The following is a 19,190-nucleotide window of genomic DNA, read 5'->3' as shown; positions in this document are numbered from 1 at the left end:
GGAATAGACACAAATACAACACAAACATGTACAATGTAACCAGATGAAACATGTGGCCGTGTTATATAAGGTGTATTGTATGTATGTTGAACTTCTTTTGCACCATACGTAGCCAATCATGCTAAATGGAGGTGGGGGAAGGATAAATTTAACTCAAAAAGCAGTTCTAAAGAAATCAGTTTTCAATCTAGATTTAAAAGTGAATAGCTCCAGACTTTCTAGTATCGGAAGGAAGAGCGTTCCAGACGGCTGCAAAAGCACATCTGAAAGTACGCGATGCAGTGGCTGTCTTTGTTCGATGGCTCGCCAAAAGCTGCTTCAAGAAGTTTGCGTGATGGTTTATGCTCCCTGATGAGATGAGCAATGTATTGCGGTTAATTTGTGCCAATAACTTTGTGTCTATTGAGTGATATTAAAGTATATCAACTCGAAATGCTCCATGTATGTACTTTGCTGAATTGCAACCTAAATATACATAGTCTTCTACACTGTCGAGGAAAAAAATCTGTTGGTGAGCAGCTATTATAAGTAGCCATGACAAAGAGAATGGCGTGAAGATCACCATGCCCAGTTGCTGCTGTCTCTTCAGTGCTGACATTCATGCACATACACAGGTACTCATTTCAGTCTGAGTTAACCAAAAGGAGGATTGGGGCAGCGGGCTTCGTGCGTGACGTGAATGAAACCTGGGTGAAGGTTATCACAGCCAAGTACAAGAACCACATCACTGCTTTGCACATGCAAGCACAAAAGGATTTGTCTTACAAATGCGCATACCACAACAGGTACTCAAAGACAAAGATCCCCCATATAGCTTACACAGACTATTGGGACAGGTCCTGTAAGTGAGCACCTATGAAGGCCAGTACAGCACACAAGGTGGGTGGTCAGCACCACACCTGGCTGCCTTTACTTCCCCAGTGTCAAATGTTTACACATAGCAAGAAATACTAATTTGAGGCTGAATTGACCTAGGGGAGGCCCATGACCGAGACAGATAATCGTCACTGGTGATGGTCGTGAGTGGGCATTGAACTCGGGTCACTGGATTCATAACGCAACACGCTAACCGTTGCACTACCGCTCCCCACAGACACACACGTACACAAACACACAAATCTACAATCCAAAGAGGACTCTGTTCTGCCACCTGCTCTCTTCCAAAGAAAGAAGCTTCGCGTCCCCCGTCTAAGGGCATCGTGAGGCACAGAAATATGCAGACGCTTTACAAGCCCAGTTTGCATTGTGACACACAATGCCACTGCACCTTCTGGTGGAGGGAGAGCACCATGTGTGGGAAGCTTGCGAACTGGAAGAGCACAAAGAAGATGAGCTGGCTGGACAGGTGCTGCCACAGCAGCTGGCTGGCGCCTCCGTCGTCCAGGTGGTCCTCCTCGGTCTCCGAGCGTTCCATAGCGACCACCACCAGGTCCACCAGCTGGTCTTCCAGCACTGGGCAGCGTTGCTTTTGCTGAAAGGGACGGTTCACGGATCAGACCCGGCTCAGAACATCGGCACGCCGTTGAAATGAAAATGCAACCCAAAGCGGGAAGCCAAAAATGCTTGGCTCATGTGGTGTGATAACCACCGAGACTATGTGTATGAGGCTTTTTGATGCGAGTTTGTAAATTTGTTGAGAAAAAACTAATTACCCGTGAGAGCTAGACGAAACACTCCCATGACATAACTGCATGCATGACGTATCACAATATATGGGAGTGACATTACCGTAAGAGCCCTGAAGTTCCATAATCATTAATCTAAACTGTAACTTTATCATTTTATCTTCCCATCACTGAAGCTTCAAACCCATTTCGAACAACTTGGGTGACAGCCTAAATATGTGTGTAAAGAGATACGAAGTAATAATAGGGGTTTTCCCCTTTTTTCTGGCAACAAAACGAACCCTTTTACAAGGATTCATGTCTGCATTAACCACAATACTTGCAGTAAAAATGCAAACAAAAGACACACTATGATACATTTTTTTGCATTTTGACTGCAAGTATTGTGGTTAATGCAGACATGAATCCTTGTAAACAGGTTTCAGTTTTGTTACCAGAAAAAAGGGGATAAACCCTATTATTATATGTTGGTACTTGCAAAGGAGGTCTAATGATGGAGATAAGAAATGTTTGGTGTTTGGGTTGCATCTTGCTTGAACAGTTGGATGCGAGTTAGTCACAAAGGCATCTCTTGCAGAAGTGAAAGCTTCTCATTTAACCCACATCTGTATACATGCATGCGTGTGTATGCATGAACAGGCATCGGCTGTTTAAGCTGCATGATCCCAGCACATGATAACAGCAAAATTGATAATAGCACCTCAAGCTCTCAGCCACATGCGTGCCGAGTGAACGTTACACACAAACATGTTAATAGTCACACCTAGCAGGTGTCGAATGATAGTGGTAAAGCCCATGTAGTCTTTACCAAGAAGACAAGTCACACAGAATTTAATTGCATTGACGTAAAATACGGGAGGCACCTTCTTACAGTGGCACAACACTACAAAAAGATTAATGTTTTATACAGCTAAATAAAAACGTTACGTCTATTATTTATTCAGGAATGCCTCGCTGAGACTCAAGTCAATTTCAGGAGGGTCCTGCATTGAGATGTGCAGAAAATAAATGTTCTACTTCTTATTATGGGGCGTTTTGAAAGTCAACTGCAGAAGTAGCAGACTTGAAGCAAAAACACCTGCGATGTCAAATGAGTGAATTCTAATTAACGCTTCCTCTTTTTATAGCACAAACACAATGCAATTAATTATAAAGTAATGATTGTAACAAAAATATATAAAACGTGGGCAAGTGTTGAATTATTATGACATGGGCAAGAAAAAAAGTGTTTTTCTCAGATGGTAAATTTGAAAATATGAGAGACATTAAAGTTTATGGCTTTTAGACCACAATTGCTAATTTGTTAACATAAAAAAATAGATATCGTGAAAAAGTTAATTTACATGCCTCCATTTAAAAATATTACATGATACAAAGTGCTTTTAGATTTCTTACTCAAAATAACTCTACAACTAAACCAATCGCCATTCCCTCCGCTGGCTTCCCATATCATTCACTGGCTACTCTAACAATCACCCACTGCAGGAATATTCAGGAAAAGGAGGTTGCCCTGGCTGACTGGACGTGTGCAGGACGTGTGCAGGACAGAGTAGGACAGGTCTTCTTCTTCGTATGACTGGAGAAGCAGCTGTGGTTTGATGTCGAGGTTAGCAAACCACTTAATAGCTTCAGCTGGGGCAGAGTGAATGTCGCGATACATGGGCGATCGTCTGACTCGGGTAGCCAAAGTCACAATTTGGGCTGCTCCTCACGCTCCACTTGTGGAGTAAGTGGCCACAACTTCCCTGGACTGTCCTCTAACAACTGAGGACAGGTTACCAAGGCAGACAAAAGAGTGGGGGCACTTGGCAATATTTTGCTGTCTTTTCTTGGATTTTCTGTTTGCGCAGTCACTTTAAGATGTTTTCTTGTTCATTTTTTTGTTTTTTGTTTGTTGCGGTTGCACCCGATTCAAGAGCCGAATGGCTCTTGAATCGGGTGCAACTTGAACTTGGACATCTGCGTCAAGAGGAAGAGCTAAAGCCGAATGAGATGGCTGCGGTTGGCGGTGGTAACGCTGTAAGTGCAGCTCTTGCAGGACGTGTCAACTGTTGTGCAACAAGGCGAAGCCCCTAAAGTAAAACAGCGAGATACTGTCGAAGCTTGGCAGGCAAAGATGCCTTGTCAGCATTCTGGGTCATGACTCCATTCAAGAATTGATTATTTTAGTCTTAATTCTAGATTTGAAGCTTTCGTGACTGCAAGGATTCATATTCTTAGGTTTTTTCAGTAAAGTCACGTAGGTTCCGTCTTCAGGTGGAACAGGTTCCGTCTTCAGGTGGAACAGTCACAGCACGATGGCAGCAATCGTGCTGTGACTGTTCCACCTGAAGACGGAAGCTTGTGTTGCCTCCGAAACGTCGTGATTTTTATTTTATTTTACTTTTATTAATTTTTATTTTTATTTTTTACCTACGTGACTTTACCGAAAAAACCTAAGAATATTTTCGTCTTGCTCGTTCTTCCTTGTTCATGCCGTTAGCTTAACAGTAACCTCATAACATTTGCATTCCATTTGTATAAGTTGTCGATTGTCACACACACACACGATTGAATACATTAATCTCTTTTACACTGTGAATCATTAAAAGCCAAGTAAGAGCATTCATTGGGGTTCGGATATTGACTGTGCAGCAACTGAGGTATATAGCAGAGGAAGCGATGTCAGGGTGTGGTGGAATGGCATTTGGCTGTGATGATCTGTAAAATCTTTCGTAGTTTAAAGTTATCTCATCTCTCCATGACAATTTTTATAATCCATATCTCTACTGGCTGTTAATACTTCTTGTAACCCTTCCAATATTTGTTTTTCTGTTAATGCTGAATAGCCAATAACTGCCATCAAGGAGAATAAACTATCACGCAAACTCTGGTCATTCCTGCAGTGGCATTTGGCTAACCATCGAACAAAAACGGTCACTGCTTTGTACTGTGCCTGGCTCATAAACCCTGAAGCTCCATATTGCCTCCATGGAGATTTTCATAATCCTCTATACCTGTGCAGTGCGTGTGTAATTTTGTAGAGAAACTAAATAATGACACACAAAAGGACTGTTTTTATTTTTGCCAATTAAGTGGGTTACCGGTGGCGTTTTAATCCTTAATATAATTTTATGTCGGAAAGTTTTTACAGTGTGTACTAATCCACTAATTGACATCATCGCTTACATCAGTAAGCCAGTCGATACGATGGAAAGAAATTTAATGGCAATGTGTACCAAGTGCTGAACCATACTATATTAAATGTAGCACAACCCATCCACCAACTACCTTATATTAGCCAGCACATGCATGGAACTGCTAATGCACCACAGCTTAGCAGGGCACACTGATCATAGCAGTGTGACCGCATTTAACACCACACATTAATTGCTCAGCGCCTGGTTAGTGCATTTTCTTTCAGAAGACCTGCTGCTGCTCATACCTGTGCGATGTTTGACGTCTACAGAAAAGAAAACAAATGACGATGTGAACCGGTTATATGTGGGGATCGAGGAACAAGAACGAACACCAAACTATACGTGGGCAAGAAATGCAGCGGCAAGACCTTTCGCGTTCAACATGCACGGCAACAAAGATGTGGTGAATGGACGCTATGGGTTACTTACGGACTTGTATTAGTTTTGCGATGATGTTAAATTCTTAGAAAACCTCATGATGGAAGTGAACACTGAATGCGATCCACCGTAGTGACAGATTTACCCAAACACAATCGACCAAACTGTTCATTAGACTGAACCACTTGACTGTCAGCGGTCAAGCAATCATTATTATGACCACGAGACTACAAGCAGCCAATAGCGGCGTTGTGAAACCCTTTCGTAAATTAATCTGAGCCTGAAGCTAAACAGTGCAAAGTTCTTACACGTAACTTTGTTGGCCTCTTCAAATACAGCTCAACATTTAACGTAAAACTAAAATGTAATGAAGTTGCTTCTGGAACACGACAATTACATGTAATTGAGCCATTCAAGTAAATAAGGGCCCATGTCTATTTAAAGTGGAGGTCGATCCCTTCTTCATGACTCAAGGAGCCCAGCAGGGGGTATAGGTAAGGAATAGCAACTGTTTAGCCTATGAACAAAAAATATCTCAGCATTTCAGAGAACGTCCGTGAAATTAACAAAATTATAATATTTACAAAGGTGAGTATTAATAATTACAAAGACAGATAATCCTAAATTCTGATTTAACATCTCCTTGCTGTCATAGACACAAAAAACAAACTCGGTCATGTTGGAGCAGGTTGCTATAACTACCACATAACCCATGCACCCAATTAGGGTGCTTATTGCTTGTGCAATGAAACTATTTTCACAAAAAGTTTGAACAAAGTTGCATCACGTTGCAAAGCCGCATGCAACTTTGTTTTCTCAGTGTTGCACCCCGTGTTGAAGAGTGTAACACGGGCAAAAAACATTTGTTTTACGCAACAGTGCATGCAAATTTGCTCCATTAACTTCAGCTTAGCATTTCAACGAAGGTTGCTCTGAGATTGCTGAGGCTTCATCATGTATCTGGAACTCGCAGAGGAAACCGTGACATAGCAAGAAAAACGACAATTCTGATGCAAATGCAGCGATGAGGCCTTGGATAATAACTGCTCACAAGAGGTGTGTTTTCAAAGACTTTAAATCAGTGTGCCCTTGTGTGCGTGTGTACCTGTTTGTTGAGGCCAAGCATATTGCAAACCATGTCGCGAGAGTACGGTTGTTCCAGCACGTAGCGGAGCAACGCCGTTTGAGGCTCAAAGAGGTCCTAAAAAACAATAATGTAAGATTATAATAAAAGCAATCACGATTTTCCTATAGTATATGCAGGATTGTATAACTAAACAAATTACAAAGGATCCATCTGCAATGCGGCAAACAATTCCATCTGGTGGAGAGTTGATCGATGCCCATGTTAAGTTAAGTTTTGTTTTCCTATTGGTCAACAAAAAAATAGTAATGACCTTGTAACTGCTGCTCACTGAGCCGACCATGAAGTCGTGGAGCCTTAACTGAAGCCCCACCAATGCAATATATGTGCCTGTACATACTCTGCGGAATCAAACATTCTACCTCTTCAATTCTCCATGAGTATCGGGGTGGTTAGGGGGAAGGTAGAAGACTTCCTGCACCTGATAAGTGTGTTCAAAGCCAGTTCCGGTTTGGCAGCAGAGGGCTCATGCCAAATCAGTCCATCGGAATTATCTTTTCATCAGCTGTGTAACATTGTGTAGAAGCTGCCTCTTAAATGGCAGCTCCACATAAAACATGTCTTCTCAGCCACTATCATTTCACGATCGTTTATATGCTTGGGAAACATGGACCGCTTTTCATAAACATCTGAGCCAGCTTGAAACAGACTCGCCTGCCTATTATTATTATGGACTTAACTAGACTAGATTTCTCAAGCTCACACATCCTTATAATAGTTGGACATAGCCTCAATAGTAAGCTCCTCTGGCAGGCGATGATGCGTCGTGTGGGTTATGTAGCCTGCATGCCTAGCCACACCGCATAGTCAATAAAATTATTTTTGACCATACAGACAGCCTAGATGGACACAACATGGACTGGAGAAGAGATGGTCTAAGAATACACAGGAGGACTTGGAGTTGAGTGGACTTGTGGTCACTGGACCTATCAGTGTCAAGAACAGTTTCTCTAGAGGTGGCTGGCAACGAATGTTACAGGGCAGTTGGTCGCAGCTGTTTTCCAGCAACATCACGAGACGGACGAACAATGCCCACAACAATTTCAGAGCGCCAGGTGGGCTAAAACCCAGCAAGACCCCCAACCAGTGATCATTCAACACGTCACGTGGCCTTCAATTACCAAGGGGTACACAAGCGACAGTGATTTCAGCGCCACTTAGTGGTGAATGGCAGCAATTGTTGTGTGTAAGGAAGGGTTTGGGGATATGGAGAAGAGTTATGTCCAAGGACATGCCTTGTCGTAGGGAAGCAAGCCTTTAAGTGGGAAGCGGAGAGTAGTCGGGTCCAATTTCCATGAGTTGCAGATTGCTCCCGAGTTGTTCACAACCGGTAAGAGGCTGCAGCGACCTGCGCAGACAAAACATTAAAATTGGTTTTCGGGTCTTAGTTTACATTTATGTCAATTCCATTTTAATTGTATATGTCATCACAATTTCAAGAAGCCCCTTATAACAGCAATATCACTGTGGTTAAATAACAAAAATTACAATCATAATATGACGAGTTAAAATCCTGCTTGGATTAAAAACCATTCTATCATCCCTCCAAAGTAGATAAAACAATTTAATTTTGGCACAAGCCACCTCATACAGAGACTGGTCCCTACTATCGAAATTTACCAGGAAAAATTATAACCAAAAGGTACTGATTGTTTAAATAGTTTTAAAAACACTCTTTCAAGTATTCCACTTGAGATCAAAAAAACTTTTTATAAATGGAAAAGTGCAAATGTCAGTGCTATTCAATGGTAGTTTACAGTTAAAAACAACTGTGGCTATAAAGAGTATATTTTCTTAAATTTGCTTTTAAATTAATTCTTACCACATATCGAGTTTATCCTTGCAGTTGGTCTGAAGCTGTCCACATAATCGGATACAAGTCCACCGAGCAGCTGCAAAACGAGAAGCAGAGTCCACATTAAAAATATGGTCACAGCTTACATATCAAGCTGCATCACACAAACCTCTGCTCAACAAAAACACAACCCAAACTGAGGTCATGTCCCAGGCAAGATATAATTTAAACTTTCTTAGTGAGACAAGAATAATTAAATTTCACTGAGAAGTGGTTCCTGGACAGCACATTCTCGTGACATCAGTGAGTTGTGGCTAATATACTTTTCACTCATTGGCTAAGCACGTAATTATTCACACTCCCTATCCTCCACCATCCCAATATTAAATTCTGATAATTTATAAGAGTCATGATTTGATTCACATGTGTATTGTATAGTTTATACTTTCTCCTCTGTATGTGATGTCTAATATGTCCAGATTGTTCCAATATCCTCAAGGTACACGATTCAATTCAATTTTAAATCATTTATTCTTACGTGAACAATCAAAGTCATTGGTGAATTAGTTAGCTTCCTAGTCTTCACACAAAGCCCATGACGGAAGCCAGCATTAAAGCCGCATAATGACAGTGTGTAAAGTGGGAGGTTATTTTAGGTCAATAAAGATCAGTGAACTGAACATTTTTAAGAGCAGGAGGCCATGTGACAGGGTCTCAGAGGTGAATCAGCAGTTTTGTACAAACCAGGGATATAAACCATCAATTGATGCTTAATAAGACAACATACACAATTAGTTTGGGTTGCATTAGTATGTGACCACATAACCTTTCATGTGATTGCTAGAAGATTCATGTGAAGTCTAAATGTGATCCCCAAAACAGAAGCCACCTTTGCAATGCAAACATACCCAATGGCCAAGCTTGCCCTCCGGGTACAGCTTTCGAATTTCCGTCACAGCAAAGTAAGCAGGCAGTAGGCATGCGTTTCGGTCGAGTATGTACATCACCACCTGCAAACACAGAATCAAAAATCACTTTGCTACACAGCACACGGCAATCATTCTGAAACATCTACTCATACTTATTGTTATAGGAAGTTGTGACTAAACCTTTTGTGAACATAGTTTCTGTTGAGAGTGACCTGGTGATTGTTGAGAGTGACTAGAGGAGTTGGCTGCTATACATTTCCACAGGATAAGGCACTTCCGTTGAGCTGTCATTTGCGGCCAGTTCGCTTCTGAAAAATAACTATATAGCTTAGTGGGCCTTACCTGGTAAAATAAAAAATATAGTTACAGTTAGTTAGTGAAAAGCATTACAAAGCAGAGTTGGTGGGAGCGGTAACCCCAAAAAACAAATAGCTCATATCTTGTAGATATGTGCCTAGGATGCATATTGCAGGCTGTTCGACATTTTATTATGGCACTCAAAAGTTGTCACTGACATCACTTCCATATGATTTAATACAAGATGCTAAATGCAGGCACTGTGGTGCCTGACAGTGGTTTTCAAATATTTTTCTCATTAATGGAATCTGAAAGACGATCGGACAGCAGTGGACAAGATAAGCATTTTAAATTGTTTTGGTTGTGTCATACTTTAAAAGACAAGTTGTTATAATGTGTGGGTACTTTTGGAATAATAGGTGGGCAATGAGTTCTGGAGTTAAGAAGTGGTATGATTATTAAGAACATGAGGTAGCAGGCTGGCAAACAAACTTTGAATTGGATGATGAAAAAAAGGTAAGTAATTAAATTAAATTGGCAGTTATGTGGAATAATGTGAGAATTCACATGGGCACTGGGAAATTGGAAAAAAAGCAATGGAAGTTATGTAAAGCAACATAATGTGGTATAGGAAAGATAAGACTTCTTTTTAAATGTTATGTCCACATAAAATGATCCTTATAAAATGTATCAAATGTGGCAAGTGCTCTGTTGAATTCAGAATTGTTTAGAGTACTACATTATATGACACGCCAGATAAACAAAAGAGTGAAGCCTTAAACGGTTTATATGCTAAAACGAGTGACTTTCAACATCAAAAAAACTACACCGCCATTGTTTTTGAGCCATGAAGCCATATTAAAATTCGAATCACCTGATATTCCAGAATTCACATCATCCTTGATATATGTTAAAGTCATAGTTTATTCCCAGTTAAACAAAGGCGAGGTCATGATCCAGTGATGGAATTCCACATCCTTTGGCAGAGGCAAGGTCTTCTCCCCCAAAGACGAACTCTTGACATTTTAAAAAGTGGTATTTAGTTATTTACCAGGAGGTCGTGATGTACTAGAAATCCTCAACCAGTAACTGAACACAACCACCTGGTTATAGAAATGTCTGTGTCCCGCGCGTGACGTCACTCCACGTCGACCAGCCCCCCTCATTAATAATCATGAACAGGTTAGGTCCTCCACATGGACCCCCCCCCCTTATTAATAATCATGAGCGGGTTACATCACTCCACATGGACACCCCCCCCCCTCCATTAATAATAATTAGCTGGTGACGTCACTCCACATGGGGGGGGGGGGGGGCGAGGCGCCTCCACCCCAATCCTCAGCGCCAACTTACAACCCTCACTACAAAGGCAGAACCCTCACGTCACGCGATCTCCGTAACGCTATAGAAGTAAAAAGGACGTCATAATGAACAAGGAATTATAACCTTTAAATTAAATAACTCTGTCACCACGGCCTTACAAATTGCACACGAATGGATGCAATGAATATCACGTCGCGGTCTGCTTTTCGCTTGCAAGTTTCAGATGTACTGCAATACACCCGTCCTTGGATGGGCAAAAGGCTAGTAAATACAATGTGAGCAATATGTATTCATACATTAGCTCTAAACCCAGCATTTAAACAAAGCTAGGAGTTCAATACATACATCTCTCGCCGTCTGTAGCTGCTGCACGACTGACGAGCTCACAGTGATGGGGATGGTCTGAATTTTCTCCAAGATAGCCTTCAGCAAGTCTCGAACACCCTGCGTAAGTTAAAAGGCACCCAAACATCAATAGCACTTGTGTACACTTGACTGAAACATCTTGAGAACAAGAATATTCAAATTAATAACCTATATATACTCATAATATATTTCCAAAAAATAGTACGGGTAGTTATTTTGCCCTGTATAAACCAGGGTTACTTCAGAGACGCAATGCAGTTTACTCACTTTGTAGTCTACACCCCCGATGATTTTCCGCACAAGCTTGAATGTCAGTGACCACAGCTGAGCCTTCTCGTACTCCAGGTGCTCAGAGTTGATCAGCGTCTCACAGACGAGTCTGCAGCAAAGTGTAGTGGCGACAGCAATATATTGGGTACATATGCATATCATGTGCCCATGACCATATCACCCAGAACGCACCCCATCTCAGAAGCTAAGCAGACCTGAGACTGTATAGAACCTGGGTGGGTGACCAGCATGCACAATAAATAGGTATCGTATGGGATGTGTGCAGAGGGCAATGCAACCAATCCAGTTGTTCTAGGCAGCCAAGCAGTGAGCCGGTGCCGAATTTCCCCCCAAGCTCTGCAGTCCTTTATATACGTAAAGTTGTGGGGAAGGCCTAAGAGTGCTACAGGGCAACACTCTATCCCATACAAATGGAACAGGTGGAGGTCGACATTTTCTACATTGAAATACATTTCTTTAGAACTGATTTTTGTGTTTAGTCTGTTGTCCTTCCCCCACACCTCCAATTAACATGGTTGGCTATTTCTAGTGCGAAAAAAGTTCAACATACATACCACATTCACTTGGCAAGCCAGGGTATTACACCTTGACACCATAAGAAGGAAGTTTCACAACATTTCTGTGATTTACCAAACCTCACCTCAGCGGTGCTGGATTACAGGCATGCGCCACCACCGCCCGGCTAAATATTAACGGCATTTACATTAACATTCCATTTATAGATCCTCTAGTCTGAGATACTTTATGTTGAGAATAGGGAACAAGTGGACTGGTTTACCTGGGTGGCAGTAAAGACGTCTCCACCGCAGTCGCAATCAGGTCGTACAGGAAGGAGATTCTCTTTGGACTGTGCTGCGTGTGGATGAAGCGCACCACCCATTGTACGCACTGCTCGTGCGATTCCTACAATAATGCACAATAACGTTACCCACGAGACAAATCCTTGACTCATTTAAAATAGCAGCATCCTTACCAGCATATAATTCAATATGTTCATAAATATTGGAGCAATTAAATGGCATACCTATAACGATTTGTTTTTTTATATTGCACCCTAAATTCCAAGGCATCTCAGTGTGCTAAACATTGTGTCAAACATTTGAAGGGACATCCCCAGTGGCGGGCCTACCTCTTGGTACAAGGTGCCTCAGCATTTCCAGCAAACGGGGCATTAGTCTGCTAGTCGGGGGTGGTGATTGCTATGTAAAAATCCCAAATTGACTCATTTGTGATCTCCTTCAGCTCTATCGCCATATGCTCTGCCAACCTTAATGAATGCTTAATTACAACACTTGCTCTTCGACCTATTTGTTATTAAACTAGGAGGCATTTTTTCCATGAGTAGGTCCTAAATTACCTAATACAATTCCTCTTTATTCCATTAATATGAAAAGCTTATAATCGTTCTGTAGTTGATGAAAAATTACCACAATGTCCAGCACATCCAAAATGTCTCTACACATAGCATACCCTACTTCAAAACTATATAAGCAACATGTAAATAAAATATGCACTCAGGTTATAAATGTAAGGGACAGTGCAGCATTATCAACAGCTGGCATGTAACGATTATTCAAATAAAATCTATTATTATGCTCATAGTTTGAGAGGTGTTTTTCTTAAACAAATCCATACCTCTTCTTGGTTCTTTCGGTAAAGTCACGTAGAAGGGAAGTAATAAAATAATAAAAATAAAACATAATGAAACAATTCTCACGACGTTTCGGCCACAACGCAAGCAGCCGTCCTCAGGTGAAAACCAGGTCCGTCGAGGCGACAGAGTCTGAATGAAACAGCACACGGGCTTGGAGCATATATATAAGCTGGGCGCATTGACAAAGGAATTTGCATATCAATGCGCCCAGCTTATATATATGCTCCAAGCCCGTGTGCTGTTTCATTCAGACTCTGTCGCCTCGACGGACCTGGTTTTCACCTGAGGACGGCTGCTTGCGTTGTGGCCGAAACGTCGTGAGAATTGTTTTATTATGTTTTATTTTTATTATTTTATTACTTCCCTTCTACGTGACTTTACCGAAAGAACCAAGAAGATGAATCCCTGCAGTCACGAAAGCTTTAAATCGAAATCCATACCTGTGTCAGTGAGCTCCAATACAGCTTGAAGGCTGCCAGACAAGTTATCTGTTTTGTTTTCTCATCATCTTCCGTGTCCATGAACATGCTTGATAAACAAATATAGTATCGTTTTAAATTAAAATGTTTGCTCTGAATAAGGGCAATACCAAAATAAACATTGGTTTGTTACACAGCATACATTTTTCAATTCCCAGCCTTTCACTAATACATATCTAGTTTGGGGTCAAACTCAAGACTATCATCTTTTCGTGATCAGTAAAATATGTACCACTTTGTTGGAAATCAAGCGTGGTTATGTTACAGATAAGCTAGATCCTAGCACTAAAATGTGGGATTTCAACAACTAGCTCAGGACTGCCAACAGAGAAATGCTGCTGCAATGCTCGCTTGAGTAGGAAAACATATTTTCCTTGGACATTTTCATTTTTGTTCATGACAAAGGTGGTTCAACACTTTCCAATTGGAGGCAAGGCTTTGCAGAGCAGAGGAGACCAGAAAATGACAGTACTGTACATTAATCCATTTGTATGGCTCTGAGTCGTATCCTTGGCAATCCGGTTTTCCTGCCAATTCTAAAACAGGAATTACTAAACATTCTATTGCAGGACCCTCCTCAAAAAGTGTAGAGCCACTGGATTTTCTGAATAAATAATTCAATCATATAATAGATGGAACACATTTGTGAACGTGCACTTGTGACAATTATATTTATTAAAACTAGATTGTCAGGATTGGCCATAAAACCAGTACTGTACTTACCCCGCAAACGCCTCTTCAATGAGTTCTGTTTTCTAAAAACGCAAAAACACACACGGTCAATCACTGCGTATCACAATGCTGTCATAATCACCATAAAACAATTACATTATTGTATTTGGCATCTCACAGCCAAAGGCTAAGAATGCAATTCAGGAACGATAGTAAACAGAGTCCATAATCTATTGGGGAGCATTAATAGATCAATGCCACTGTGGAAAACGAATGGTGGTCGTCATTTGCAGTCACTGGTTTCCGTCATTGGAATGTGGCATTTAAACTGCACCACCTAATCTCAAGGTAAACCTGAAAACACGAAACTTTGCAAATATGTAGGTCCACACAGAACTGTAATTGCGCATTTCCAGTTTTTTTTACGTGCAGTACACGTACAGTATAAGACAATGTGGCCTTAAAGTGGAAACACGTCAAGTTTTCAGTATTCATGTACGAGGCTCAGCCTACAACTTTTAGGATTAGATTCGAAGCGTTCGTGACTGCAGGAATTACTCTTTGGTTCTTTCGGTAAAGCCACGTAAAAATACATTAAATAGAATACGACGTTTCGATTGCAACACAAGCAACCATCGTCAATCGAAACGTCGTATTCTATTATTTAATTTATTTCTACTGTACGTGACTTCACCGAAATAACTTTTATGATTCCTATGGTACCTCGTAAATTAATGCACGAGGTTCACAGACGAATGCGGAACCCTTTAAGATTCGTCTGGATCATCGTTAACACTCGCTCCTCATAGATCGAGTCTCGGGCACACTTATAGATCCGTAGGGTTCAGCGTTAAACCCCAAAGTCTAACACAGCAGTTGCCAGCATAAGGCATCTTCCGACTTTGTTTAATGATCCACTCTTTAAAGCCACATTCTCACTGACAGACGAAGGCATCACTGAGGTTTAAAACGAGGGGCATATTTCGCATTCTTAGAGCTCATTGTTCATGCCAGACTCGTATATAAAGGTAGATTTTGAGGTCGCATCAACATTCGTCGGCTTGTGCATCACGTCCAGCTCTTCAACACACCGGTGGGCTAAAGAAGTGAATTATTTTGTCCTTAGAAAAACGTGACACAGGTTTTACTATTCTTGGTTCTTTCGGTAAAGTCACGTAGTAGGGAAATAATAAAATAATATAAAACAATAAAAAATATTATATGTATATTATTTTATTATTTCCCTTCTACGTGACTTTACCGAAAGAACCAAGAATATGAATCCCTGCAGTCACGAAAGCTTTAAATCAAAACAGTTTTTACTGTTTGGCCGTGTCGGGTGGTGGAGGGTTACGACACATTTATAAATAACGCGATCTGACCCAAACACCTATATTAAGAATTATAATACATGTACGGCCACGCTCCGACGTCGGTGCGTCACAGTGCAAGATGCAAAGGTATTTGTGGATACATTGCAAACTACTTAAAATGATTTAAACAAACAAACCACACTTACAATGACATTGTCGAAGATGCTTTGCAGTTGCGACTCCATGGACAGAGGCATCGTCGCTCACCCACCCGCGTCTCGCTGCGTGTAAAATAGCCGCAGTCGTTACCGACTAATGTGACCGTGCTGACGACGATGAGGAGACTGACGACGACGACGATGATGATGATAACATAATTACATCTCCAAATAACGTTTATAACAACAACAACAACAAGGCCGCTCGCTCCATTCTGCACGCTCCGTCCAGCGCGGCCATCTTGGACTGCGGATTCAATAAATAAATAATGCAAGAAAGGCGGCGTCTGATTGGACGACGCGCGTGGAGAGGTTGAACCAATCGGACGGCGCGTAACAAATATTTAAATTAGTCACCTCGATGTTGGTGGGGGGCGCGAGAGGGGGGGGTGACATCTAGATTTGAAGTTGGTCTTTGGTTCTTTCGGTAGTCATGTAGGTATAATATAAAAGAAGTAGGTTATTTATAAATAAGTTGTAAATAAGTGGTTATTTCGGTAAAGTCACGTAGGTATAAAATAAAATATTTATAAACAAGTTATTTATTTATTTCGGTAAAGTCACGTAGGTATAAAATAAAAAAGTAAGTTTTTTTTAATAAAGAAGTTATTTATTTTATTTTATACCTAAGTTATTTATAAATAAGTTATTTATTTTATACCTACGTGACTAAGTTATTTATAAAAAAAGTTATTTATTTTATTTTATGCCTACGTGACTTTACCGAAATAAATTAATAAAATGAATAAGTTATTTATAAATAACTTATTTATTTTATTTTATACCTACGTGACTTTACCGAAAGAACCAAAGAGTGAGGTGACCTCTGTTTGTTTATTCATTTGAATTGAGATTCCTTTTGATCAGAAATAAAATCTTTATTTATCCTGGAGGAATTCGATGAGCTTTAAAGCCCAGACCGGGATGGGTCAGAGAGTTGCAACAACTACAAACAATACCAAAACACGATGAGTGTAAAGTATTATTTTCACCAGATAAGGCCCACTGAGCTATTAGCTTCTTTTTCAGAAGCGACCTGGCCACAAATGATAACTCAACGACGTGGATTATCATCATGTGGAAATTTACAGCAGCCAAATACTCTAAACGCACGTTTCTAGCATACAAGGTTGTCTCTGATGTAGGCCAATCATTTTTCATAGACATTGCAAACATGATCAAAGCTTGTGTGTTTGCATGTTTTACCACAGGCCAGGTGGCTTCAGAAAAAAAATCTATATAGCTCAGTGTGTCAAATAAAAAAATATATCAAGAAATAGTTGAATTTGTGCTCTTTCTTTGCTTGCATGGGTTGGCCTCTGAAACTTCCTTCATCTGATCGAGGCATGTAACCCAATTCAAGAAGCTTCTCATCTCGCACGTGTAAATCTTAACCCTTAATATTATTCGTTTAAAATCCGTCGTGGTCTTGTCTCACCAGTGCTAGACCAAAGAATGACTCTCCAGGCCTCCGTGTGAGACGGTGGGATGCCGTATGGACAGTTCTGAGGTCGCCTGTGCATCTGCGGGCTCTGGCAGAGGGCAAGAAGCTTTTGCTACCCCGGCGTCTGCATGAGGCATCAATGACTTCGACCATGGTTATGACAACCTCTTCATCTCGAGATAAAAACACAGCCCAATACCAACACCTCACTCTATTCGCATCACTCGGTCCGTGACGGTGACATCACCACGGCGCCTGTGCCAGGCAAGGTGCACTTTGAGGCTCATAACGTGAAGTGTCGAAGGCTCGCTGGTGACAGGAGGTCACGGCACATGCCCCCCCAGGCCCTCCCGAATGTGCCAACTTGCTACGTTTTATCTGCCCGGCCGCTCCGCTCGTTGTTGTGAGCGTCGCTCCTCCGCCCTCCATTGTTGCCGGGGGGCCACTGCCTCCAACTCCCCAACAACATCCTTCACGAGGCCTCCTCCACAAGAGGCCGATCTTGGACACCGATGGGTTGCCGGTCGTCGGCAAGCCCACCCAGCTCCCCATCTCTTCTCCAGCCCATGTCGTGCCCGTTTGGCCCCCTCCATGCAGGCCAAACAGAAGCTTCATAATAAACGTGTTTGGGTTAGATCGCGTTATTTATAAATGTGTCGTAACCCTCCACCACCCGACACGGCCAATCAGCAAAAAAGTATCACGTTGACAAAAAACAAATAGTTCACTGCTCTAGCCCACCGGTGTGTTGAAGCGTCAAACCACAACATTTAAAACAGTTTGAGTACGACGTTTCGCTGGTAATTGCATCCAGCATCATCGGGCAATTCGCCAGAATGGTGAGGCTCTGCTCTTGCTCCCGGACGCGATCTAACCCAAAACGTTGATTATGAATAATATTGGTCGCGAAAGCCTACGTGTTAAACCAAACAGAAGCTGCTTGGCTGTGCATGCGGGCAAGATTATCGTAGTAGCAAAAGTAGCTGCATATGTAGTAGCTATGGGCCCCGCAATTTCAAGGGCCCCGTTGCTAAATGCTTTCAAGCTATCAATTCCGCACTCTTTGGTTCTTTTGATAAGAACCAAAGAGGATGGATCCCTGCAGTCACGAAAACTTCAAATCTATCAATTCCGGTTCAGAGATTCTGCACTTGCTCTATTGCTATAGTACTATACCACCTTCAACTGTTATGAACGACTGGGTGTTTAAAGTTAGCGATTTGTCGTTTTATAGCAAATGAGAAAATACAGTTACTTTACTATGCAAGTAAAAAATTTGTGTTTTTATATTTTAGGGCCCCTTTATAAGATATGTAACAGGCCCCGCACTAGCTTCATCTACATGCGGGCAACGTGACCCACAGCCATCGCATCATTTGCCTGCTGGAGGAGCTCACCGATTGACAACGTCTCGCCTTTTGGCGTCATCTGGTCCAACACCATGTGAGACTAGGCTCTAAGGAAAGCTGTCTCGGGTGTGGACCAATCAACTTCAAGGACAGTGCATACATTATCAGTTATGTTTTTTGTTTGCATTACGACTGCAGGTATTGTGGTCTATGCAAACATGACTCCTTGTAAAAAAAGGTGTCAGTTTTGTTGCCAGATAAAAGGGTAATAAAACAATTATCATATTTTTTACTGCCAAATGAGGTTCCAATGGTGTAAATGCTTACCCCGAGCTCTCATACTCTGATGGTGCATTGTCTTTGAGTTGTGCGCCTTTTGGCGTCATCTGGTCCAACACCATGTGAGACTAGGCTCTAAGGAAAGCTGTCTCGGGTGTGGACCAATCAATTTTAAGGACAGTGCACATTATCAGAGTTGTTTTTTGTTTGCATTATGACCGCAGGTATTGTGGTCTATGCAAACATGACTCCTTGTAAAAAAAGGTGTCAGTTTTGTTGCCAGATAAAAGGGTAAAAAAAAACTATTATCATGTCTCAAGGATTTGTGATCTCGGGCCCAGGGTTGCGATTTCCGCATGGAAAATGCGGAAGGAGGGTTCAAATTTTCCCGCATTTTTGCTAAAGTCAACCGCAAACGGTGGAAAGACTACTCCTATGACCGCGCGCTTTTAACA

At 41.5% G+C, this 19,190-nt stretch overlaps 1 protein-coding gene across 1 annotated transcript in view; it reads right to left on the bottom strand.

The window, feature by feature from the left end:
- Nucleotides 1–15,903, bottom strand: part of MED23 (mediator complex subunit 23) — a 37,281-nt gene extending 21,378 nt beyond the window's left edge. The window contains 12 exon segments of the mRNA XM_061568935.1: nucleotides 1,268–1,471; nucleotides 5,050–5,067; nucleotides 6,288–6,383; nucleotides 7,562–7,674; nucleotides 8,149–8,218; nucleotides 9,030–9,131; nucleotides 11,016–11,114; nucleotides 11,304–11,415; nucleotides 12,106–12,230; nucleotides 13,422–13,509; nucleotides 14,184–14,215; nucleotides 15,652–15,903. Coding sequence (XP_061424919.1) covers nucleotides 1,268–1,471; nucleotides 5,050–5,067; nucleotides 6,288–6,383; nucleotides 7,562–7,674; nucleotides 8,149–8,218; nucleotides 9,030–9,131; nucleotides 11,016–11,114; nucleotides 11,304–11,415; nucleotides 12,106–12,230; nucleotides 13,422–13,509; nucleotides 14,184–14,215; nucleotides 15,652–15,702 — 1,110 coding nt within the window. The 5' untranslated portion in view covers nucleotides 15,703–15,903.
- Nucleotides 15,904–19,190: the final 3,287 nt, after the last annotated feature.

This window comes from Lethenteron reissneri, chromosome 42, assembly GCF_015708825.2.
Source record: "Lethenteron reissneri isolate LAM-NWPU_2019-01 chromosome 42, ASM1570882v1, whole genome shotgun sequence".
NCBI classification, from domain to species: Eukaryota; Metazoa; Chordata; class Hyperoartia; order Petromyzontiformes; family Petromyzontidae; genus Lethenteron; species Lethenteron reissneri.
The sequence above is the reverse complement of the archived record's forward strand: the minus strand, read 5'-3'. Positions and strand labels throughout refer to the sequence as shown.